Raw genomic sequence first — 20976 nt, 5'->3', positions numbered from 1 at the left:
ATAGCTTAGCAGCAATTTAAAGTAAGTAAGTTAAAGTGAGATGTTGTCAGCTGCCTGTGGGTCCATCGTGATTGCGTTCTCTCCCCCTCAGCCCAGTGCAGCACAGGGCTGCAGTTTTCCAGCGAAGAGCCTGGCAGATTGTTTGTTACAGCATCTGCTCCTGGAACCATCCAACAGCACAACTCGCAGTGGTTTTGTTCATATTAAGCATCAGCAACTTCCACGTTTCCTCACTCATCGCCAGGGATTGTCCTAAAGACACCAAGAGCCATGGACTGCAGAGCATTTGTCCCAGGGCTTTAGGAGCTCTGCAGAAAGAAGTGAGCTGCAGCTATCCCTGCACCAAACCATGTCAGAAAGACCCAAAGTGCTGCCAGAGGCATTTTTGCTGCTTCCTTCCAGCCCACGTCTGGCTGATGAAGCTGTGCTTTGCCCCACCAGAGGTGGATGCTCATGGTCCTCATGTCCCGCTCTCAGAGCTGTTCCCTGGACAAAGGTTCTTCCTCCAAAAGCAGAGTCCAGGTTGCAATACAATTAAAGCCTCTACTGCCTATGTTACCATGTATTATCTTTCCAAAACACGAAACACCCCTCCATCACCCTTCCTGACCTTGCAGACCCACATCTTTTGTTTGCATCTCTCACCCTTTGCTCAGACCTGGGACTGGTGACTCAGCACGGTAATGTTTGGCCTTGACTGTCCTTCCCATAATAAAAACAACAGTGAAACCAGCCAAACCCAAACCCCCTGCTCTCAGGTAGCCCCTTTCTCTGGGATAACTCCAAAACCACTGGTGAGGAAGGTTTTACTCACTGTCTCAGGCAAATGCAACTTCCCTGAGCAATCTGGAGCCGACCTGTGTCAAAAATTGCTCCAGTTTTCAAGTCAAAAGGCTGATAGCAACACTAAATGGCTGGCCAGGCTCCAGGATGATAAATCACCTTGTCAATGCACAACCAGCCAACGAATAAAAGGTGTGGGTGTGGATACAGGAAGGCAAATCCCTCCTGACTCCTATGATGAAATGTTGACCAAAGGGTGGCTGCTCTTTGATTATCACCTGAGTAAGAGATCAGGGATGAGGGCAGATGGTTCACAAGAAGGGCTTCTGAGAAACCTGAGCACCTTGACCATCTTCAAAGTCAGCCGAGAGAAGTTCATCACTGAAGGGTCAAAAAGTGCAGCCCTTTTTCTAAGCACTTGTTTCCATTCTACTTTCCATAGCTGATAAAGCACTTTAGTGCACATTTCCAGCGAAATGTATGGAGGCTTTTGCTCCTGTTCTCCTTCAAATTTGTAAGGATTTGAGACAGCATATTAAAAGAAAAAAAAAAAAAATTGAAGAATGCTATTAGCTGTTGAATTCATATTGCAAGTCATGAACAGCCCTCCTGAACTGTGTACAGAAAGTGGAAGGTCCCTAAGCTGTTTAATGAAGTGTCAGCATAAGAGCGTGCAGAAGCACCTGGAAGAGCTTTGCAATGCACATTAGAAGATGTGTACCAGTGTACCTTTCCCGTTTCTGGGTAGGGAGGTGGGAGGGGTAACCTGCAGGGAAAGTCTGTTGTGAAGAGAGGGAGACATTACATGCAGGACTACAGGTACTGACTTCTCTAAAAGCAACACGTGGGCAATATTGTAACAGAGAAAACCTGCTTGGAAGAGTTGGTTAGGTGATGGGTTAACCCAAGGCTGCCTCCAGAAATTTATGAAGCAAGGAAAGATTCCAGGCTGAGCTGGTGCAAAGGATCCTGAACTGATAAACACTGCCCTGTTACAGGAGAGCCTGGCACAAACTGCAACTCCAGCAGCTCCAGGGGCTGGAAAACTACTACTTCTGAATCCTGAAGGCAAGGTTTCATACCTGAAATGCCTTTAGCTTCCAGTCCAGCAGGCATGAGTCGGTGCCAAGTGCTCCTGGAAATCTCGGTCTCGGTGTGTCACTAATGTTTGCGCCCTTTGCTTTAAAGCTGACAGCGAGCACGAGCGCTGTGCCCCGAGCAGAGTCAGGGGTTCCTCTTTCCTACGAGAACCCAAAGTCTGTGCACGCGTGAGGTCACCAAGTTCCTACAGCGCACACTGGGAACGGGGATGCAGCCATCCAAAAGGAGGGACCTTGCTGAATTGCATCGAATATAGTTTCTCCCTTGCTATGAGAGCTCACGGGAGGTCAGGCAGGGTCCTGGAAACACGAGGATTGCGGGACTGGTAAACCTGTCAAAGTAACTACCCTTGCATGTGAGCCTGTAAAATCCTGCTAGAGCAACGTGGCCATTGCAGAGGCTGTTCAAAACCGACAGAGCGGAGCCGGGGGAAAGCTTCACGTACCACTTTGCCACATTTCATTTGATGTTGAATTGGTTGTTTAGTTTTCCCCTGCAAAAGACTCCACCTCCTTTCCAAGTGCCCTTAAAACCTGTTGAGATTTTATGCCAGTGCAACTCCTGCCTCACACTTAATAGTCACACAGGGAAGGAACAGCAAATGTCCCCAGTCCCACTGCAGGGGATTCAGACAGGGTGCTTTAGAAAACTGCTGCCCTGACAGAGAATTTCTGCTTGGATTGGAGTGGCTTCTGGCTTCCATTTATGTTTTCTTATCCGTAAAAGTAATCTAAAGGAAGATATCACTTGCCACTGGTCTGGAAAGCACCTTCCTTTCTTCCTTTTTTCTTCCCCTTTTCTTCCTTTTTTCTTCCTTTCTTCAAGGAAAAAGAACCTGAAGGAGAGAGTTGTTCTTTAGTTTTTGCTCTTCAAGCGTAGGTTAAAATGCCAGGGAAGAAGGAGGAGGCCCTTGGCATCGCTCGTCTCCTCCTGGAACTGCATTGCATCACTCGGAAAACAGGACAGATGACACAAGACTGCTCATTCCGATGTCTTTTTAACAGCACTTGGTTAAATGCATGGAAATTCATACCACCAGCATCTACTGCAAGGAAATGAGCAGATGCCAGAAGATTTTCTTTTACGCTTAGAAGAAGTGAAAAGCCATGGGTGTGTTTTCCGTTTTTAATGCGAGCAACCTTTCGCAGGCTGGCTCCCTCGAGGACGGCGACAACCGGACGGCGGCAACCCAGTTCACCCAACCAGGATGGAGAATTGCTCTGTGGGCCATCACCTACTCCTTCATTGTTATCACATCCATCGTTGGCAACGTCACCGTCATCTGGATTATTCTGGCGCACAGGAGGATGAGGACCGCTACCAATTACTTCATCGTTAACTTGGCTCTTTCGGACCTGCTGATGTCCGCTTTCAACACCATCTTCAATTTTATCTACGCCAGTCACAATGTCTGGTATTTTGGGGAGGAATTCTGCAGGTTTCAGAACTGGTTCCCCATCACTGTGGTGTTTGTGAGCATTTACTCCATGACAGCCGTGGCTGCAGAGAGGTAAGAGGCGAATGGAGAAGATAAGGTCCGAAAAGATCCACTGTAAGTCACAAAAAAGTCATTGCAATGATTTGTGTAATTGGCCCCCAGCCTGTCAGGTGCCTTATCAGCAAAGCGGAAGGAGTGCCAGACTGTGGGGTGTGATGCTAATTATGGCGTGATATTCTGGGTTTTATACCTGGTCTGAATCACACCCAAATCTGTAACGAGTGGAAATGGTTGATATTTTGTTGTTCCCACATTATTGGTCATAAATTCTTTCCCAGTCACCCCGAAAACTCTTTTGTGGCTTTCTTGGGCTTTTTTAAACCATGAGACAGATATATCTGGGAAAAGGAGAATATGCTGCAGGCTGCTGAAAGGAGCAGCAGCCCTAATCCTGCTGTGAGTCCAGCAAACCACCAGAAATAATGGGAATTAGATTAGAAATGGCAGACTGTGTTCCCCTGGTTCACTAGAATGACTTATTCCAAGAGGGAGGGAAGCAATTACCGTGATTCTGTTTGCCTTCTGGGGAAATTTGGTATTTTCATAAAATTCACTTCCAACTGCCAAGACACTTTTACTTAGGCTTTAATTTCTGGAGTCTGACTGTGTTTACAGCTCATTGTTAAATAGCATGAAGCTGTTTTCCTTTTTACTAGAAAGTGGCCAGAAGTGTGTGGGAATTTCCTCTCTTAAGGGTGATGCCGTGTGAAGGAAGCAGAGGAGGTGATTTCCCTTTAGGCTCTCTGCCCTCCTTCCTTCCCCCCTTTCTGTCTTCCCTCCCGTATTCCACTCTCCCTGCTGCTTCCTTCCCTGGGGCAGCCTGACCCGGCGTCCAGAAGCACCGGCGCTCCTTTATCAGCGCCCTGCTGTTGACTTTGCAGTTTCCTCCAGGCTCCCCGTGCTCCTTATCAAGCGCCCGTATCCACAAGGACCCTTGCAGCTCCCTCGGGAGGGGAGCCAGCGTCCCTCTGGAGTCATCAAAAAGCGAAAATCTTTGCTCCCTGAGTCTCAGGGGTCGCTCCCCCAGCTCCCCACCCAGCTCGCAGCTCCCCGGCACGCCCAGCCTCAGGGAGCAACCACAGAGCAATCATACCAGATAAACAGGGCTCTTCCCCACGTGTAATGCCTGCTGAAACCTGGGCAGGAGCTGGGGAAGGGCACGGGACGGGACAGCTCACGAGGACGGGGCTGAGGGACGTGATTGTCAGTCTGCAGTTGTCCAGATGAAAGCAAATCCCTCTTTAGAGTCAACGGCAGCTCCGTTTTAGACTCAAATACTCTTTTGCTGCCCCTGGCTGTAAATCAAGGATGGTTCGTAACTGCTGTTTTATCCGTGTTGTCTGCCAAAGAATATTTTCAAAAAGCCGTTTCAGCCCCTTGTCATGTCTTCCTACTCTTGTTCCTTGGGGATTTTTGGTGAAAGCACCTACATAGCCAAAATCTCTTTGGTGACATGACAAAGATCAGAAAGAAAACTTGGCACCTCGCTGCAAGCCATATTTAGCTATTCTTTGCTTAGTCTTAAAATAGATCCTGACACTGTCTCCTGGAAACTCAACGCTTCCATTTATTGTTAAGAGAACTTGTGTCCACTCCAGCTCCAGTGTTTAACTTCCATAAAAACAACTTCTTCCGAAGTGGTTTATTTTAAGGAAGGAGGCTAAGAAGCGATGGCTGTAGGTCATTTTTGTCTGCCACGGGAGAGTGCCTGGCGATATTGCTCAGCGTTGGGTTTAGGCTCACTCACTTTCCCCATCAGCAGAGCAGCTGTTTCCAGTGCAGCGCTCGAGGCAGGAGTGCAGCCTTATCGATCAGCTCGAGTTTCACACGCCGCTTGGCAGTCTCCTGTGACTTGTTTGGAAAGTGAGCAAGAGAGCCCAAAATTCCGCTTCTTTTGTCTGCGTGTATGAGAACCAGAGGAAGGGTGCTGAGACTGTAGTCCCAGCATCCTGGCATGACACAGGGGCACTAAGAGAGGACACCAGGAGCACGAGCTGCAGGGGGGCAAGGGCTGTGCTGCCACACAGCAAGAGGGGCCAGGAGATCTCAGCAAGTTTGGTAAATCTCCCAACTTGCAGGAGCTCGCCTAAAATTGCAGCTTGCCTCGGGGGTGCACCCCTGGCAGAGCGGGAAAGCCTCCACCCAGCCCTGTAACAGCATCGATGTCTGCAACACGGGCTGCAGTGCCAGCACAGTGGCTGGCATCGTTTATTCCCAGGACTTGTCATTCACTGAGGGCCACAGATCATCCTTTCGGGCACTTCTCTGGAGAATATCCACCGGTGGATTCCTCCCTGACCAGAGTCGAGCGCTGTGTAGCACTGCCTAAAGCAAGCTAAAGAAAAGTGAGCTGACATGAAAATTTTATAGCTAAATAAGGCCCTGCTGCTGTGCAGCCCCGGATTGCTCACCGTGCTCCCTGTCCCGCAGAGCTCCCTACCAACAGCCGGGCCAAGAGACAGCACAATTGGTCAGATCTTTGCTGTAAAAACTAGGAGGCAATGGGCATTTTCCACTCCATTTTGCCTTTGTAGCAACCATGACAAAGAATAGGGAAAGCACGACAAGAAATGCATAATTGATTATGTACTCATTACAACACCGTGCATTTCCACACAGGGAACTTAAAACCAGAGAGCGCCCCGGGCTCGTGAGTAATCCAATAGTCAGATGCGCTGTGAGGGCCCTGAGCAGGTGTGGGATGAAAGGGTCAGCCCTTCCCTCCACTGCAAGCACAAGTGCTCGGGCAGTCACAGACACAGGTAAAAAACACAATTTGAGTGTTTTCCACAGCTAAAAATGAGTGGGGGAAAAATCGGGATAAAGGACACTCAAGAGCCCAGTCTGCTCTTGTGCTGATATGAAGCATCAGAGATTGACGTAACTAGGAGGGGAAAGCGTGTTTGGCTGGGCTTTTTTTGGTAAGGCACTTGCAAAAGTAACTGAAAAAAAAAAGAGAGTATACTTTTTACAAGGGCCTGGAGTGACAGGACAAGGGGAATGGCTTCACACTGATGGAGTGCAGGGTTAGATGGGATATTAGGAGGAAATTCCTCCCCTGTGAGGCTGGTGAGGCCCTGGCACAGGGTGCCCAGAGGACCTGTGGCTGCCCCTGGATCTCTGCAAGTGTCCCAGGCCAGGCTGGACATAGGGGCTTGGAGCAGCCTGGGACAGTGGTAGGTGTCCCTGCCCATGGCTGGGGATTGGAACTAGGTACCCTTTAGGGTCCCTTCCAATGCAAACCATTCTGGGATTCTATGAAAAATTCCATAAGGGGAATGCTTGCACAGACTATATGCAGAAGACATAAAGGGCTGCTTCCTCCACACAACAAAAGCATCCATCCAGATGGGTTTAATATATCCTGCCCTAAGACTTCCAACCATTCTCTTTAGAAAGAATTTAGTTTGTTATTATTTATGGCCTGGAATCTGTCAAAATGTTTGTATTAATAAAGCCCACACTGCTGTCCTGGTGAGTTTTTACACTTTCTGCTTTCTGTTGTATAGATTTCCAATTTCACTATAAAAGCACTGCCTGTTTCTGGCAGGTACGTGGCCATAATTCACCCCTTCAAGCCCAGGCTCTCTGCTGGAAGCACCAGAGTGATCATTGGGATAATCTGGCTGGTGGCATTCGGGCTCGCCTTCCCGCAGTGCTTCTACGCCGAGATCACGATGGACAACGGGACCATGAAATGCATCGTGGTCTGGCCTGATGACGTCGGATCCAAGCACCAGCTAACGTAAGAGACACCATAAAACTCCCAATTCGGGCAAAAGTTAACCAGGAAAATGATTTAATCTCTGAACTGTTGGCTATGGAGAGTGCTGGGAGAGAGAGCAGGAGAACTGGGGCTGGGGCAGCCCGTCTAAACTCAGCGTAAGCCAGCTGTGGAAAAAGCTGCCAGGCGATCGTGGTTCAGGGTAATCCTGAACCTGCTGTCCTCCCCTGCTTGGCAACTGGTTATAATGTCCAGATGTCTATAATGTCTAGAAACCCTACGTACAGGGCTTGGAGAATTTAAGAGAAACCAGTGCAAAAAGTCTCTAAGCTTATAAATACATAGCTCTAGTTATGAAGCTCTAACCAATAAATCCTGGTTTCAAAGATTCTGGACTTTCTTCCTCCATCAGGCGGAAGGAAACTGGGTATCTTTAATGCTGAGAAGCCACATAATTAGTTAAAAATTATGCTGCTCTTTGTGGGGGTAAAAGGAAAATAAAAGCAGAGAGCAGCATGTTTCAAACATCCAAAGGTTTTATAGACGTATTTATCTGGGCACACATCTGCGCTCCCGAAAGTCCCTGAGCCTCACAGCGACTTCCTCCTGCTTGAAAGCAAGATTGTTCAAACAGATGAAACAACCCGTTCCCTGCATTTGGGAGATCTGCTGCGATTACTCATCGTTCAAAGCACATGATGCACCTTTGAGAAATTTATGAAGTGAAACAGATTTATACAAGGTAGCAATGGAAGAACTGAGGAAAAGGAACAAATCCATTCACAAAATGCAACCAGTTTTTCAAACCAAAACCCACTTTTGCCTGGCTCCAAGCACGTGGGACATTTGCCCTGCTCAGTCTTCATCTCTGGCAGACAGCTGGATGCCTCCTCAACTGAGCTGTTACCAAACTAACTGATTTTCATGCTGACGTGTGCCAAGTAACTTTGGCCGAGCTGCAGCATATTCAGACAGTGCTTGCCAGCTGTTCCCAGTTGAGCAAAGAGTAAAATCGGGCTCAAACCTCCCATGCTGGGTGATGCTCCTCCTGGGGGCTCCTTTTGTACCTTTTTTGTACCTTTTGTACCCTGTGGTACTTGCTGGGGAACAGAGAGTGCCAGGCTCCTGTCGATTATGGAGGAGGGAGAATAGATAACCACCAATACATGAGTCACTGATGACTATTTAGTTCAGATGAGATGCTCGATGTTTATTTCTCCCACATCCATGGCACGGAAAGGATTCACAAGAGTTCCCCAGCACGCTGACAAAACCCCTGTGGGCAGGAAAGGCTGGTCGTGAACACGGCAAATAGCAGGGCAGACCCTTTCTGGGATCTCCAGCTGAGGAGCAGCAGCTCCTGACCACAATACATCTCCCACAAGCTCTGTCTCCCTGAACAGCACCAGATCTGCAGCTTTTGGTCTCTCTCTTAGAGAGGAAGCTGGAAACATTGCCCCCCAGAAATCATCCTGAGTGATGGATTTGTTGGGACAGACGCCTGCAATGCAGACCATGGAGAAAAAGCCATGTGCAGCCATTCATACACTGGTCCAAATAACAAGGAAAGGAAATACCAAGAAACCTAAAGAAAAACAAACAAATAAAATGAGAGCTGGGTTCTTGTGTTGACTGCATGTCCTCTGAATCCTTTGCAGCTGAGTAAAGCTATCTTTCAAGACTTCTAGACTTCAGAACAAAGGAAAATAATTTTCTGCAGGAAATATGTGTATAATTATGACAGAAATAAGTTTAAAAAAATAATAATAATTTTAAGAACTCCAAACAACGCACTACTGGCTGCTGGTGCCTGAAAAATATTGGCTATAAAGGATACAGAAGTTTAACCAGAGTAAAGAACCTTAACCCCAGAGGATTTTTCTTCTGGTGACAGGTTAACTTTGCAGCAAAGTAGTAAAGCTACAAGACTAAAAGTTTCTTTTTCTGTGTGCTCAAACTCAGGCTCCCATCCTCCCTTCCTCCTCCCAGGATGGGAACCCTGAAAGGGCTTTGCTGCACTCCACACACAGTATTAGACCTTCAAAAGAGGAACCGCTCTCAGCACAATGGGAAAAAGCGCAAGAGGGGCAGGGACAAACTCGCCACGTTTCACAAATATTATGGTTTTTGTTATGCAGCCACCAGTTTGGTATTTGCAGCCACCCCAAGGACCAAACACCACCGAGGCCCCAAGAGCCATTTCAGCAGTGCTCCCCAAAGCACCAGTGTGAGGAGTAACCCCAGAGCCTTGTCAGACTGAGAAAGTCCATCTGCACCCACCCAGTCTTTTGGGGCCACTGCCAGCAGCGAGTGCCGCAGCCCTCCTGCCTTCTCCTGCTTTCCACACTGTTTGTGTTATTTGGACAGCTGCTGTAATGGAGTGAGCAGGTTGTTCCCCTCCCATAAATGGTGGTTGCTTAAACTAGTCAGCCCCCAGCATGAGGGAACCGGCAGAAGTTTGTGGGGTGACATGGAGAACTTGAAAGGGCTGAGGTTAAAATACAGCTAAGGGGATGGCAGTGCCTTCAGCTGGAGCAGTGACCAAGTAGCCTGTTGGTGGTACATTAACTGTGTGCGTTCACACACGTAAAAACAGCCAGCTACATAAATGCAGGCAACATCCCTTCCTCTCTGTCTGCCTCTTGGTGCACCCTGTTAGCAGCCAGATACCTTTTGCAGTCCTTGATCTGACTTTTTTCCCCTGTTGCCACTACTGCATTCATCCAGTTACTCCATAGTTTTTGGACTATTCCTTTCCCACACCTGTGCTTTAAGGGATTGTACTTTTACCCCTGCGTGTCTCTCTCTCTCTCCTGGCTGTAGTGGGATAGCAAAGCTCAATGCAGGTGGCCCTGGACTGCAATGCTCTGCTAAAAGATAAATGACATTACTCTGTCTTGAATGAGCAGGGAATCCAGCCCAAGGACCCCTCATCGCACCACAAGAGAGATGAGATTTTGCTGCTTACAGAAGTCCCTGTAACGATAATTATAGGCAAAATTTCTTCTTCGTGGTTTTGCTAATAGGAGCCAGCATACATATCCAAAAGACAATTTCTGAAAGAGCTCTCCAAGAGCCAAACTGACTGTGAAAACCTGCTTTTTCTTCTCTTTCAGGTATCACATTGCCGTGATCGTGTTGATTTACTTACTGCCCTTAATGGTGATGTTTGTTGCGTACAGCATTATAGGAATTACTCTGTGGAACAGCGCGGCTCCAGGCAACCACCTGACCAGAGTCCGCTACGAACACCAAGTTAACGCCAAAAAAAAGGTCAGAAGTGGAACTTAACTTAATTCCCCCCAGCACACCAGCCCTGCTGCCTCCAGTTCCAAAGTGGAGCTCACTTTTGGTACAAAATCTTGTGGGATTGGGCTCGAAAGATTAACAAAATATTTTGGGTTGGGGGTAAAGGGCATCAGCCTGCAGATTTATAAAATACGGTGATGGCATGCACCAGCCAGTGCTCAGGGGAGAAAGACTCACAGCAGGAGGCTGGCTGCCAGCAGCCCTTAGAGAGTAAAGCCTCGTGTCCAGAGAACCTCCACGTTTATACCTGCAGGATAAACCAGGGCAAAACTCTGGACAGAGTGGAGCAGTCTCAGTGTAACAGCAGTGATCTCGCTTCCCTGCACATCTCTGGTGTGGCTACAAGCAGTTCCTCCGCAGAGTCCACTCGGTGCCCTGGGAAACATTTGCTATAACCCCCACCCTGTTCCCAATACCAGGGCACTCCCTGCCTGTTCCAGTTTCCATTGCCAGGGCACTCCCTCCCTGTTCCCAGTTTTCGTCACCAGGGCTGGTTTCTTTGCCATAGCTGCACATGGTATATATGGTTTCATTCCATACATTGCACTTAGGGAGGGCAAACCAGCCTCAAAGTGAAACCAACACTCCCCACTGCTCCAGCAAGCCCAGTCACCCAGAGCGCAGGAAAAACCCCTTGGCTTGGTTTTCCCAGTTTGTGAAGACGATGGTGGTAGTGGTGATCATTTTTGCTGTCTGCTGGCTGCCCTACCACATGTACTTCATCCTGGGGAGCTTCAAGGAGGACATCTACCAGCAGAAGTACATTCAGCAGGTGTACCTCGCAGTCTTCCTCCTTGCCATGAGCTCGACCATGTACAACCCCATCATATACTGCTGCCTGAACCAGAGGTGAGTAGTGTGAACGTGTGTGCGCAGAGAAAACTCTCAGCCTGAAAAAATGTAAATCTCCGGAGGTGAGAGCAGCTGTGATTTTCCACTGCAGTCCCTAGGCCAACTGGACAACTTAACTTACCCTGTGCTTATGATGTGAGGTGGGATACACTCTGAGATTTTAACTCAGCCCTCCATATTATCTGTCTCTGAATAAAGCGCAGGCATAGGATCACAGCACAGCCACGTTTGCACCCATTTCCACGTGCAGACCACCCTGTTCCAAGGGAGGGACCTGTAATTCCCGCAGTGCATCTGCTGAGCTAACGCTGGGCTGGCTCAGCCACCTGCCCTGCCCAGGCCGCCCTCCCAGCACAGCCCTGGGCTCACCCGCACGGGGGGAGGCAGGAGCAGCCCACGGGTGGCCCCAGACGGTCCCATCGGAGCAGCTGGGGCAGCACCACCCCAGCATGCCAAGAGATGTCCCTCTTGCTCTGCGCTGGGAGAGCTGCGCGGCGCGGAGCGCAGCCAGCCGCTCTCCCCGCCCGCCCATCCCCATCCCCGTGCCGGATCCTGCATCCCTATCCCCCACCTCTCTTCAGCCTCGCTGCCTGAATATACGTGCTCCAAAGGTAACGAATGGCTGTCGGCACATCTCCTGCGCAGTTCCACTGGGACTGCACCAGCCGAATGTTGGGCTCCTTTCAGCGTTTCAAGCAGCACCCTCCTGGGAGCTCGCAAAAGAAGAGATTTGCAGCCCATTCCCCCAAACTGCGTTTAACGTGAAACACACGAACACGTCCTCCCCCTCCTCTCTCAGAAAGCGGACAGCTTCCTCATTTAACTATTCCGGTTTTTAAGAAAGCTCCCAGTGGGTGAACGCAGGTATTTTCCTCAGATGTTCTGTGTCTGACATGCAGTTACCAGCATGGTCAGCACCGTCTTGTCAGCCCATCAAACACCCTGGCACTTCACTGATCTAATATGTTTACTTAAAATACAAGGAAATCTGATCAAAAATTCCTAATGCACCTCCCTCCATGGTTTTATGCGTTTAGCTTTCCACCTCATTCCTTTGAATAGAGGAGAAATATTTATTTCCGTAGTCATTCACAGGTAGAACCGAGTCACAAGCTTGTTTATTCTCTGTGCAATTAGAAAGATCATTTCACCATCTGATTGCTCTTCTGACTTTTACAGATTTCGTTCTGGCTTCAAGCTAGCCTTCCGGTGGTGTCCGTGCATAAAAGCTACAGCAAAAGACAAACTTAAACTTACGTCCCCATCCTCTTACCAGGCAACCCACAGGAAGTCAAGAACAGCAAGTTTCAACACCGAAACTCAGCTGAATGACAAAGAGAAGACATCATTTACCCTCAGCCGATTAACACTTTGAGTTCCTGTCCTGCTCCTGGCTCTATCCCCACACACCATGCCAAGGCAGCAGACCTGTAGAAGCCCAAGGCAGGTCTTTTTCTCTGGAGCAACTGTTTCCTATAGGACTTCTTTAGCTGCCATCAGCATCGAAGGCAGTGTGTTGATAACACTTATATCCGTGTCGGTCCAAGTATCACCCAGCTATGGATACGAGTTTAGCCCTCCTTACATCAACAGCTGCAATACAGAACAGACACCAGGCCCAGGAGGTCAAAAAATCAGTGGAGCAGATCTGAGGCAGTGCCAATCAGTAGAATATAAATTATTTTATTCTGCATTGTGATCTCCTGATTTCTGTTCCACCAAGACACATAGATTCAAGAAAATCTGGGTGGAGCAGAAAGGCTGGGGCTCGTGGCCCAGCTGGGACGGACCCCGGGGTAGTGTGGGCAGCTGAGTCCCACGGCTCAGCAGCCCCAAGGCAGATAACAACACCGTGGACCAAAGCCTGGTCACAACAAAGGCAAATACTGACACATCCAGACTGAAGAATCCCAGCCTGCCCTCAACATTTTCTGAACTCTGGGATTTTCATGGCTGCAATTTCACCAGCAGAAACAGTTCCTTAAGATGTTGTCATTGCATGGATTTTTGTAACCTTGTCCCAAAATATTATGTTGTTTTCCTGCTAAACCATGCTCAAGTGATTTCTCCTTCACATAAATTGTGGTGCCTAATTTGGAGAGCGAGGCTCTCAGAAGAGTCAGTAGCCAGGGATGCCCACTGGCTTGGTCAGGATTCATGGATCCAAGCAGAATCCACCTTCTTTACATCCTTTTAGTCCTAACAGCAGGGGCACACTGCTGTCCTTTCCCAGACAGTCCCTTCACCTTCCCTTTCCAGACTCATCATCGCTGCCCTTCCCAGATATGAAAAGAAAGGCTAAAAAATGTCATCTTCCCAGCCTGAGGCATTATGCACAGGCACACAAAACAGAAGCTGAAATATAAACATGATGTAAAAGTAATAAGCATTAAAAAGCATTTATTAGTGGTGCGATAAGCTAGCACCTCACAATCACCTTCACCTCTCGTGGCAGAGAGAACTAAAATCACAGAGCCGTACCTTATCAATTAAAAAGCTCCTGAATGTTGACAAGATCCACTTACTTGAAATATTCTCCTTTGCTGTGTCAAAGGCAAACTATAAAGTGCTGCCAGGCTTAAATTCTGCGGTAAATCCAGAGAAAACTTTCATGGCTTGAACTGAAAGGGCACCCAGGGATACGATTTTCCCAAGCCGGTTTCAACGCAGGAACGTGTGTTCCTTCTGCACGCCTTCACCTCCCTGGCTCTGTGGAGAACAATTATGTTACACAACAAACTCAGCCCCCAACTGGGAAGGGAGAGCCCGGGCCCCTCTGAAAAAGTTCAGGATTTTAAATCATTCCAGCAGTTTCTAGTCCTGATGTTCCCTGGCCAGCCCTCTGCCCAGGCCAGTCTGCCCCTGCCAGGACTGCACTGCTGGTGTGTGCTGGGCAGAGGAGAGCAGCGAGAGGCGTTTACAGACAGCCACCACCAAGGCATTCTGCCAGAGGGAAGGAAAACCAGCTGGGAGGGATGCTCTGCCAGAGGGATGGAAAACCAGCTGGGAGGGATGCTCTGCCCAGCACACAGTGCTGGGACCAGGCTACACATGGCAGACTCCTGCTCTGAGGAACTGACGGGTACCCACTCACAGAGTTCAGTGTTTGATACATGTGAGCTACAGTCCCCTGCCCAGTGCTGAGTCTAAGGCCTTTAAACTCTGCAGCTTTGTAACACAGAGCTTTTTAGACCAAACAGGCAGATCTTAAGCATCCCACCTTCCCCCTCCCTCTTCCATCACGCCTGAACAGCCAGCCAGAGCCTATGCCAGATGCCCCAGTGTCACACACGTGGCAGCAGTGCCTCCCCTGTGCAGTTCCTGACTGGCACCAACATTTTCTGACAGCTCAAGGCTTTTCTTTCTCATGTTGGGAGCAGCAAGCAGAGGATGATTTCTTCACATTGCAAAAGGAATTCTCCGTGTCCCGGCAGAGTCACAGCGCAGATCCTGAGGTTTCATCCCACAGGAACAGCAATAGTTAAGGAAGCAGAGATGCTCCGAGCCCTTGTTATATGGAAGGCAGCCCAAGGCAGGCTACATTATTCCTGTGGTACATGAGGCAACAGGAACACCATGCTCCATGGTAAGTACATGCAATTCTTCATATAAATATAGACAGGATTAAATATCACACAGCAGTAAAGACATCCAGGTCAGCAATAAATCCCTCCCCTTCGTGTTTATTTGTGCTCTACGTAGCAAAGCAGTCCCTGCAGTCCATGAAGAAAAACACTTGAAGAATCTCATTTTTATGGCAAAGGAACGAACAAAAAGCACGGAACGGGGTTCAGAAGTTCAGAAACACTTTATTTTGCCTTCTGCTATTTTCTTAAGAAAACAAAACAAAACAAGGTCTGCTTGTTTTAAAACCCATTCAAAAGGTTTCTGAGAGAACCCCAGAGGAGTAAGGAGCAGATGACATTACAACAGTGGTATGCAAATGATCTTTTCCCCAGGAAATATAAGATTTTTTTTGTGTTCATATTGCAGTAATTACAGCTTAACAGTTAAGAGGACTGTGATTTTATTCACCAAGCCTAAAAGCTTTAAGAAAGACATCTCAGTCATCGCTTGGGTAACATTGGAGACATTTCTTCAGACAGTTATAGCTTGTGATTGACTTGAACAGTTTCCTAGGGGTAAGAAGTAGTCTGGAAATGAAAATCCCGCCATGTCTCCCTTTGGAAAAGAACTGCCGTGTCTTATCAAGTACATCAATTATGGTCCACGGTAGGAAAAGTTAGAAACACAACTCACTCCCTATTTGTTATGAGCTGGATCCAATAAACAAAACGACCTATGCCAGCATCTCCAAAATTCACAGTCACCCTGAGACCAAGTTTAACCTCCACTTCTCGTTCACCCTCTATCCTGCACCGAGCCTGGCCCACAGACGGCGAAGAGCTCCAAACCCAAGTCCCCAGGCACGGCTCACACCACCCCTAGAGCACTGCCAACGGCAGGCACAAGATTTGCAAACCTTCAAGCAATTCAAATGCAACGTGTCCCCTACGCCCAAAAAGTTTCTCACCTTCTTCTGTCTCCTGTTTTGGGGTCATAGCTGCACATCAAGGCTGTCAGAGACTACTCAAGCTGTAACGTAAAATGGGTTATCGGAAAAGCACAGCTTTAGGGTAGGCAAAAGGGGCTTTCATCTACCACAACTCCAACCCAGGCTGCGCCAGCCGGTGCTGCAGGAGCCCCTGACACCGGCATTCCGCAGACATCACCCTGCGCGCGCAGGGAGCTCACGGACGCGCTGCATCCATCGCAAGCCTAAAGTGGCCGCACCGCCCTCGGCACAGCGCCCCGAGGCTTTCCTGCAGCGCAGATCCACCCCCCTGCACAAGACAGGGCATGAGGCGTGCCTGGAAAAGCCACACAGCCCCTAAGGTTGGGGCGCTATCAGCGCTGTGCCTCTGCTGAACTACATTAGGAAACACGAGGCACGGGGACCTGTGTGATTCTGACCCCGAATGCCCGGGAATAAAAACACACACAAAACACAGGCACCACTGGGATTAGGTTGCAGCTCTCCCTACACAATAGCTCTTCCCAAAGCACTAAGCCACCAGCCAACAGCACCTCTTCCAGAAAGAACCACTAAACACCAGTTAACGCACATCAAAAAAGTTTAATATTTTCACAAGTATCACGTAACACTAGTACCGGAGCTACTAGTGTGCAAAGTAAAAAGACCCTCTACCTTTGCAAAACCATTTAGGCATGCAATTTTTCAGGTAGACACACACTTAAAGCTGCAATGACCGTTGTGACTTACAGGTTACTTTACAACATTCACTCACAGTGCACCATAACGCATATTGAAATGTTATCGATAGGTAGGGCAATCCAAATCTTAGGGAGTGGAACGAGAACAGAGAAGAGCAGCCTGCAAATTTCCATCTACTTTCTGCAGGAAAAGGCATCAGGGAAAACCATGCGGACATCTCAAATTCACTTTTGGTAGAAGAGCGGGAATTAAGGACTACTGTGTGGTCTCCCTCTTTGCAGAAAGTGGCGTGACTACAAATGTTACTTGACGTGCACCTTCCTAACTGCTTCTCAATTGAAGTGATGCAACTGGTATGCAAATATAATAATGGCATCGACTGGACAGAGGACGGGGTACACCACGTGTAAATGATCTGCTGTTGCTTTCATCCTTGGAATAAGCTGCACCCAATTTTGGCTTTGTGGGTTGTTTACGCACCCGGGTCCTGAAAGGCAAGATCAAAACGCAACCCTCCTCTTCCTTTCTGCACGCTAACTCAGGCCGAGCGTTTGCGTTCTGAACAGCATTACAGATGAAAGCTCTGCGTGGAAGCAAATACCCATTAAAGACAAGAGACCGAAGTAGGCGCATCCAGGGGACGCGACTGAGCTGCAGCTTTGGTGGAAGGGCAGCTGCAGTGCCCTGACCCAGACTGACAAGAGGAGATAGAAACTATTTTCTATAGGAACCCTTAGACAGAAGAGTACAGCACAGCCGCGTAGGGACCACAGATCTACCGATTTCGCGAGTCTGGAGATTTGGATTACCCCAGTCACCAGCACCTGGCTTTAGTCTTTAGGGATTTCTCGCCAAAACGCGACAGATTTCGCCCAGTAACACAACACTGCTCACAGAAGCAACGGGGAATACCAGTGGAACCAGATCTGTGGGACGAGGGTGTTTACTCTCACCATGACAAGAGGCATCGAGGAAGCGAGTAAGTCGTGGTGTCAAGCCCCACTAGAGAGTTACGTGCGTGCACAGCGCTGACACACCATAACGTTTTCACAACCGCTTTAGACGAAACAACGGCAGGTAGGTAATGCAGGAGGGAGCTGTTGCTTCCCCTTCACTTAAAAGCATCGACAGCCAGGTCTGGTGGTCAGCGTGCTGGCAGTGCGCTTAACGGGGATGCTGCAAGGAACACGATTGGTACGGTGCAACGGGAGCTCTCAGCGCACATCACTTGGGGGCAATTTCGTCTCAGACAACAACTGATTTTTGACAACTGCAGAAATTATAGACTGTTTTTTTCCATGACCTACAGGTGGGGAAGGTACCAACAAGGTGAGTAAGAAACATGCAGATTGGGGTCCAGAAACAGGAGATATTATTAACAGCACACATTCTATCTTGTATCCTATTTTTTTATGTCATTAGTTGTATTTTTTTTTTTTTTTTCCCTGATAAAGCAGTGAGTTCTGGGTTTTTTTTACCAGTTCTGACTATACAGTCGCTGCTTTATGAGAAACACAAGACAGAATCAAGGCCAAGATTGTGGAGTTCAGTTCTGCTCAGCCTCACGAAGCCTGCATCCCACCGCTGTGATGAGCGCTGCCCCTTTCCCGCTGCCGTCCTCCGACAGCAGGAAGGTCACGTCGCAGTTGGGTGCCAGGTCTTTGACTGTTTGGTGCATGATCCTCGAGAAGCTGTGAAAGCAAACAAGGGCAGCGGGTAACGCAGGTCCTGTGGCAACTGTGGATAGCAGCACTGCCACTGGCATTTGCACTGCATCCCCCTTCATCTGGGTAAGAAGTAAAATGATGGAAACCAGGGTGGATTTGAAGCCTGGGAGCAGTAGGAGGTAAAGGAAAAAAAGCACTTGCATCTCAGCCCTGCCTGTCCGTGTGAGGTTAACTGGGGATCACTAATCCACAGCAAAGGGAAAAGAACAGACCACCTAAGTCCACTCCTTCCCACCCATCTCCCTCCATGCACACTAGAGGTGGGCACTAATTCTCTTCTCCTCCTGCCCCCAGCTCTTTTAGGCTCCTGCCCTCACCTGGATGGTTCTGCAGCAGCTCTTCTCCACAGGACACTGAACAGAAACATCCTCCAAAGAGGCACCAGGCATTTCAGCACTGCCCTGTCATTTCCCATCCAGAGCCAAGAGATCCTTCCCTTGCTATACAGCTTCCAACTCACTCGGCAGACTGCGTCCCCTTCAGTTTGTCACCACCCCAAGAATCTTTCACAAGTCATTCTTGATCCTCTCATTGCCCTTCAGAAAGCCCTGAGCCCCCGATTAAGACTTTTTTTTTCCCTGGCTCTTACTCCAGCAGGTGACAGAGTCCAGTTGGGAGCATCAAGACGAAGGACAAACACACAAAGCACAAACAGATGCTGGGAAGGCAAATACTCACTGTGGGTGGAGCTTGTAGAGAGTGCCATCCACACCAACCGTGATCTCCAGGCGCTCTAAGCCTCTGTTCTCCCTAATTTTATCTACAATGGCGGCCATTCCAGCACCACACAGCTGAGCCGCTCGCCTCGACACCGCCCCGCAGACCGTCTTCACAATGATACTGTCGTCGCAGGTGCTGTTGAGCCCCAGCTGCTGGAGGATGGTTCTCACCTGCAGCAAGGCTAACCTGTCACTGTAGGAGGAAAACACGGTGTTACAGGTTTCCCTCAGTCAAGCCATAAACCCCAGTGCACTGGTGGCTGCAGCCGTGCACTCAGAGCAGCCTCTCCTGACAGCACACAGGACCTGGGGAATGCAAATGCAGTCACCCCTGCACAGTGCTGCAGTGCAGGAGAGGTGTGCAAGGGAGAGGTGTGCAAGCAGCAACAGAGCTCTGGGTCCAGCTCCGCACTGCCTCCCCTTCTCTTTTCTTACCATGGGGCATTCCAGGAAAATATTTTTAACAATGACTTTGGGGTTTTTTTCCCCGTGAAGCCTCAGAGATTGCTTTAAAATACAGAGACCGAGCAATAAAAGCACAAAAACACCCAGTAAGCAGTGCTCACTCAGCTAGCGTTCATTCAATTCCACAGCTGCAGCTAAACACACACAAGGGGCCCACGAAAATGGCTTGATTTCCAAACAAGGAAATAAAGTCATAGAGTGAGGGAATCCTTGACAGCCCTTCCCAGGGTTTACAAGTGAGCATTGCTTGAAATTCAGTTGACACTGTAAAGAATCCTCCTGCATACACACAGACTGAAACCCCAGCTCTCTCTAGAGAAGCAAGCAATGCACTCCAGCTGTCCCTCCCGTCCAGCAGAGCCACCAGACGAACACAACTACACCCTTTCACTCTAAGCAGCCTCCCCGCAGTGCTCTTACCTCTCAATCTGAGAAAGGAACTTGGTTTCAAAGATATGCCTGGTCTTCAGTGTCTCTGAAATCTGGCCTCGGAACAGGAAACCCCGTTTGGTGAAGTCGATCAAAATATTGCGGACTATTTCTCCCAGGTACATCCCGCTGATCATTTTCTCATACCTGCAAGCAAGGGCAGCAGTGCAGCTCAGAGGGAACCTGCCCATGTTTGCAAAGGCAGCAGCACAGGTGTGCCAGCAGCCAGGTGTCCTACCCGCACAGGGCTGCAGGTACCAGTGCTAAGCATCTCTCCTGGGACACTCCTTATCCTGTGCTAGACAGAGGTCTGCAGGTGGAAGATATTTCCTCTCTCTAGCTTGAGGCAAGAAGACTGCAAGTGGGAAACTTGGGTCCTGTGTGCAGAGTTTGGGGGTGAGAGGGATTCAAGACAGCTTGGTTCCTCCCTGGGGTTTTGGGACAACTGGAAAGCACTCTTCCCGCTGAAGAGCATAAACCAACCCTGGACCGCCAGCTTGCCAACTTGCAGGTTAGTGGACCAGTGAACACGCTGGACAGGGGTTTTCCCATCCTTTATCTGGATTGGTTTTGAAGCACAGGACTCCCTTAAAAGTACTGCTTTTGCAGTGGCTGTACTTTGTGGTTTCCCTGTAATTTTGCTGCATGGAGCCACTGAGCTTTTTCTATTTGGAGATCTCAGCCGTGTTTTGCACTCCCTCCTTTCCAGCATCACTGTGGTTTGAATGGGGTGTTTTGGGGTCTGTGAGTTGTGTCCTTACCAACAAGAACAGAACAGTTCCATTTCTTGAGAAGGGCATTCAGCGATGCATCCTTTATTTCACCTCCTGAAGCTCTGCAGCAGGGTCTGTGCCCTGGATTGAGCAGAGCCCAGCGCCATCCCGCTGGAAGCAGGCCACGCACTCCATTTAATACCGTGAACTCTCTCAAGCTTGTACCCAGCAAGTGTTCTCCCTCCTGAGTGCCTAACTATCTCTGGAATAAATTATTCCCCTGGCAGTCTCTACTACTGCCTTTGGCTGCTTACTCCATGCCAACTCTGCTGCTGCATCAGGCTCGCTCTGTATTTGCCCCTCTGGATCTGTTTGAGCCTCAGCTTCTAAAGAGCCTCCCTTGGGACTTGCCAACTTGTC

At 49.0% G+C, this 20976-nt stretch overlaps 2 protein-coding genes across 3 annotated transcripts in view; one reads left to right on the top strand and one right to left on the bottom strand.

Annotated features, from left to right (window-relative positions):
* Window positions 1-2914: 2914 nt before the first annotated feature.
* TACR2 (tachykinin receptor 2) lies at window positions 2915-13263 on the top strand. The gene is made up of 5 exons (XM_040071493.2): window positions 2915-3394; window positions 6933-7127; window positions 10223-10379; window positions 11068-11264; window positions 12447-13263. Exons 1-5 carry the CDS (start codon window positions 2991-2993, stop codon window positions 12640-12642), a joined length of 1149 nt encoding a protein of 382 aa, XP_039927427.1. The 5' UTR covers window positions 2915-2990; the 3' UTR covers window positions 12643-13263.
* Window positions 13264-16384: 3121 nt separating this feature from the next.
* The window catches only part of HK1 (hexokinase 1), a 41234-nt gene continuing 36642 nt past the window's right edge, over window positions 16385-20976 (bottom strand). For both annotated transcript variants that reach the window (XM_058421666.1, XM_040072058.2), the window contains exons 16-18: window positions 19835-19990; window positions 18909-19142; window positions 16385-18194 (exon numbers count right to left, since the gene is read on the bottom strand). In XM_058421666.1, coding sequence (XP_058277649.1) covers window positions 18050-18194; window positions 18909-19142; window positions 19835-19990 — 535 coding nt within the window. In that variant the 3' untranslated portion in view covers window positions 16385-18049. The remainder of the gene's footprint in view (window positions 18195-18908; window positions 19143-19834; window positions 19991-20976) is intronic.

Source organism: Hirundo rustica, chromosome 8, assembly GCF_015227805.2.
Source record: "Hirundo rustica isolate bHirRus1 chromosome 8, bHirRus1.pri.v3, whole genome shotgun sequence".
NCBI lineage: Eukaryota > Metazoa > Chordata > Aves > Passeriformes > Hirundinidae > Hirundo > Hirundo rustica.
Note: the sequence above shows the minus strand (reverse complement) of the source record. Positions and strands in the feature narration are given on the sequence as shown.

What these genes read in the sequence shown, in the direction of transcription:
- TACR2 (XM_040071493.2), top strand. Translation starts at nt 2,991, where the DNA reads ATGGGTGTGTTTTCCGTTTTTAATGCGAGCAACCTTTCGCAGGCTGGC. An exon ending in ACAGCCGTGGCTGCAGAGAG is followed by an intron (nt 3,395 to 6,932) that starts GTAAGAGGCGAA and finishes TGTTTCTGGCAG; the next exon opens with GTACGTGGCCATAATTCACC. An exon ending in GGATCCAAGCACCAGCTAAC is followed by an intron (nt 7,128 to 10,222) that starts GTAAGAGACACC and finishes CTTCTCTTTCAG; the next exon opens with GTATCACATTGCCGTGATCG.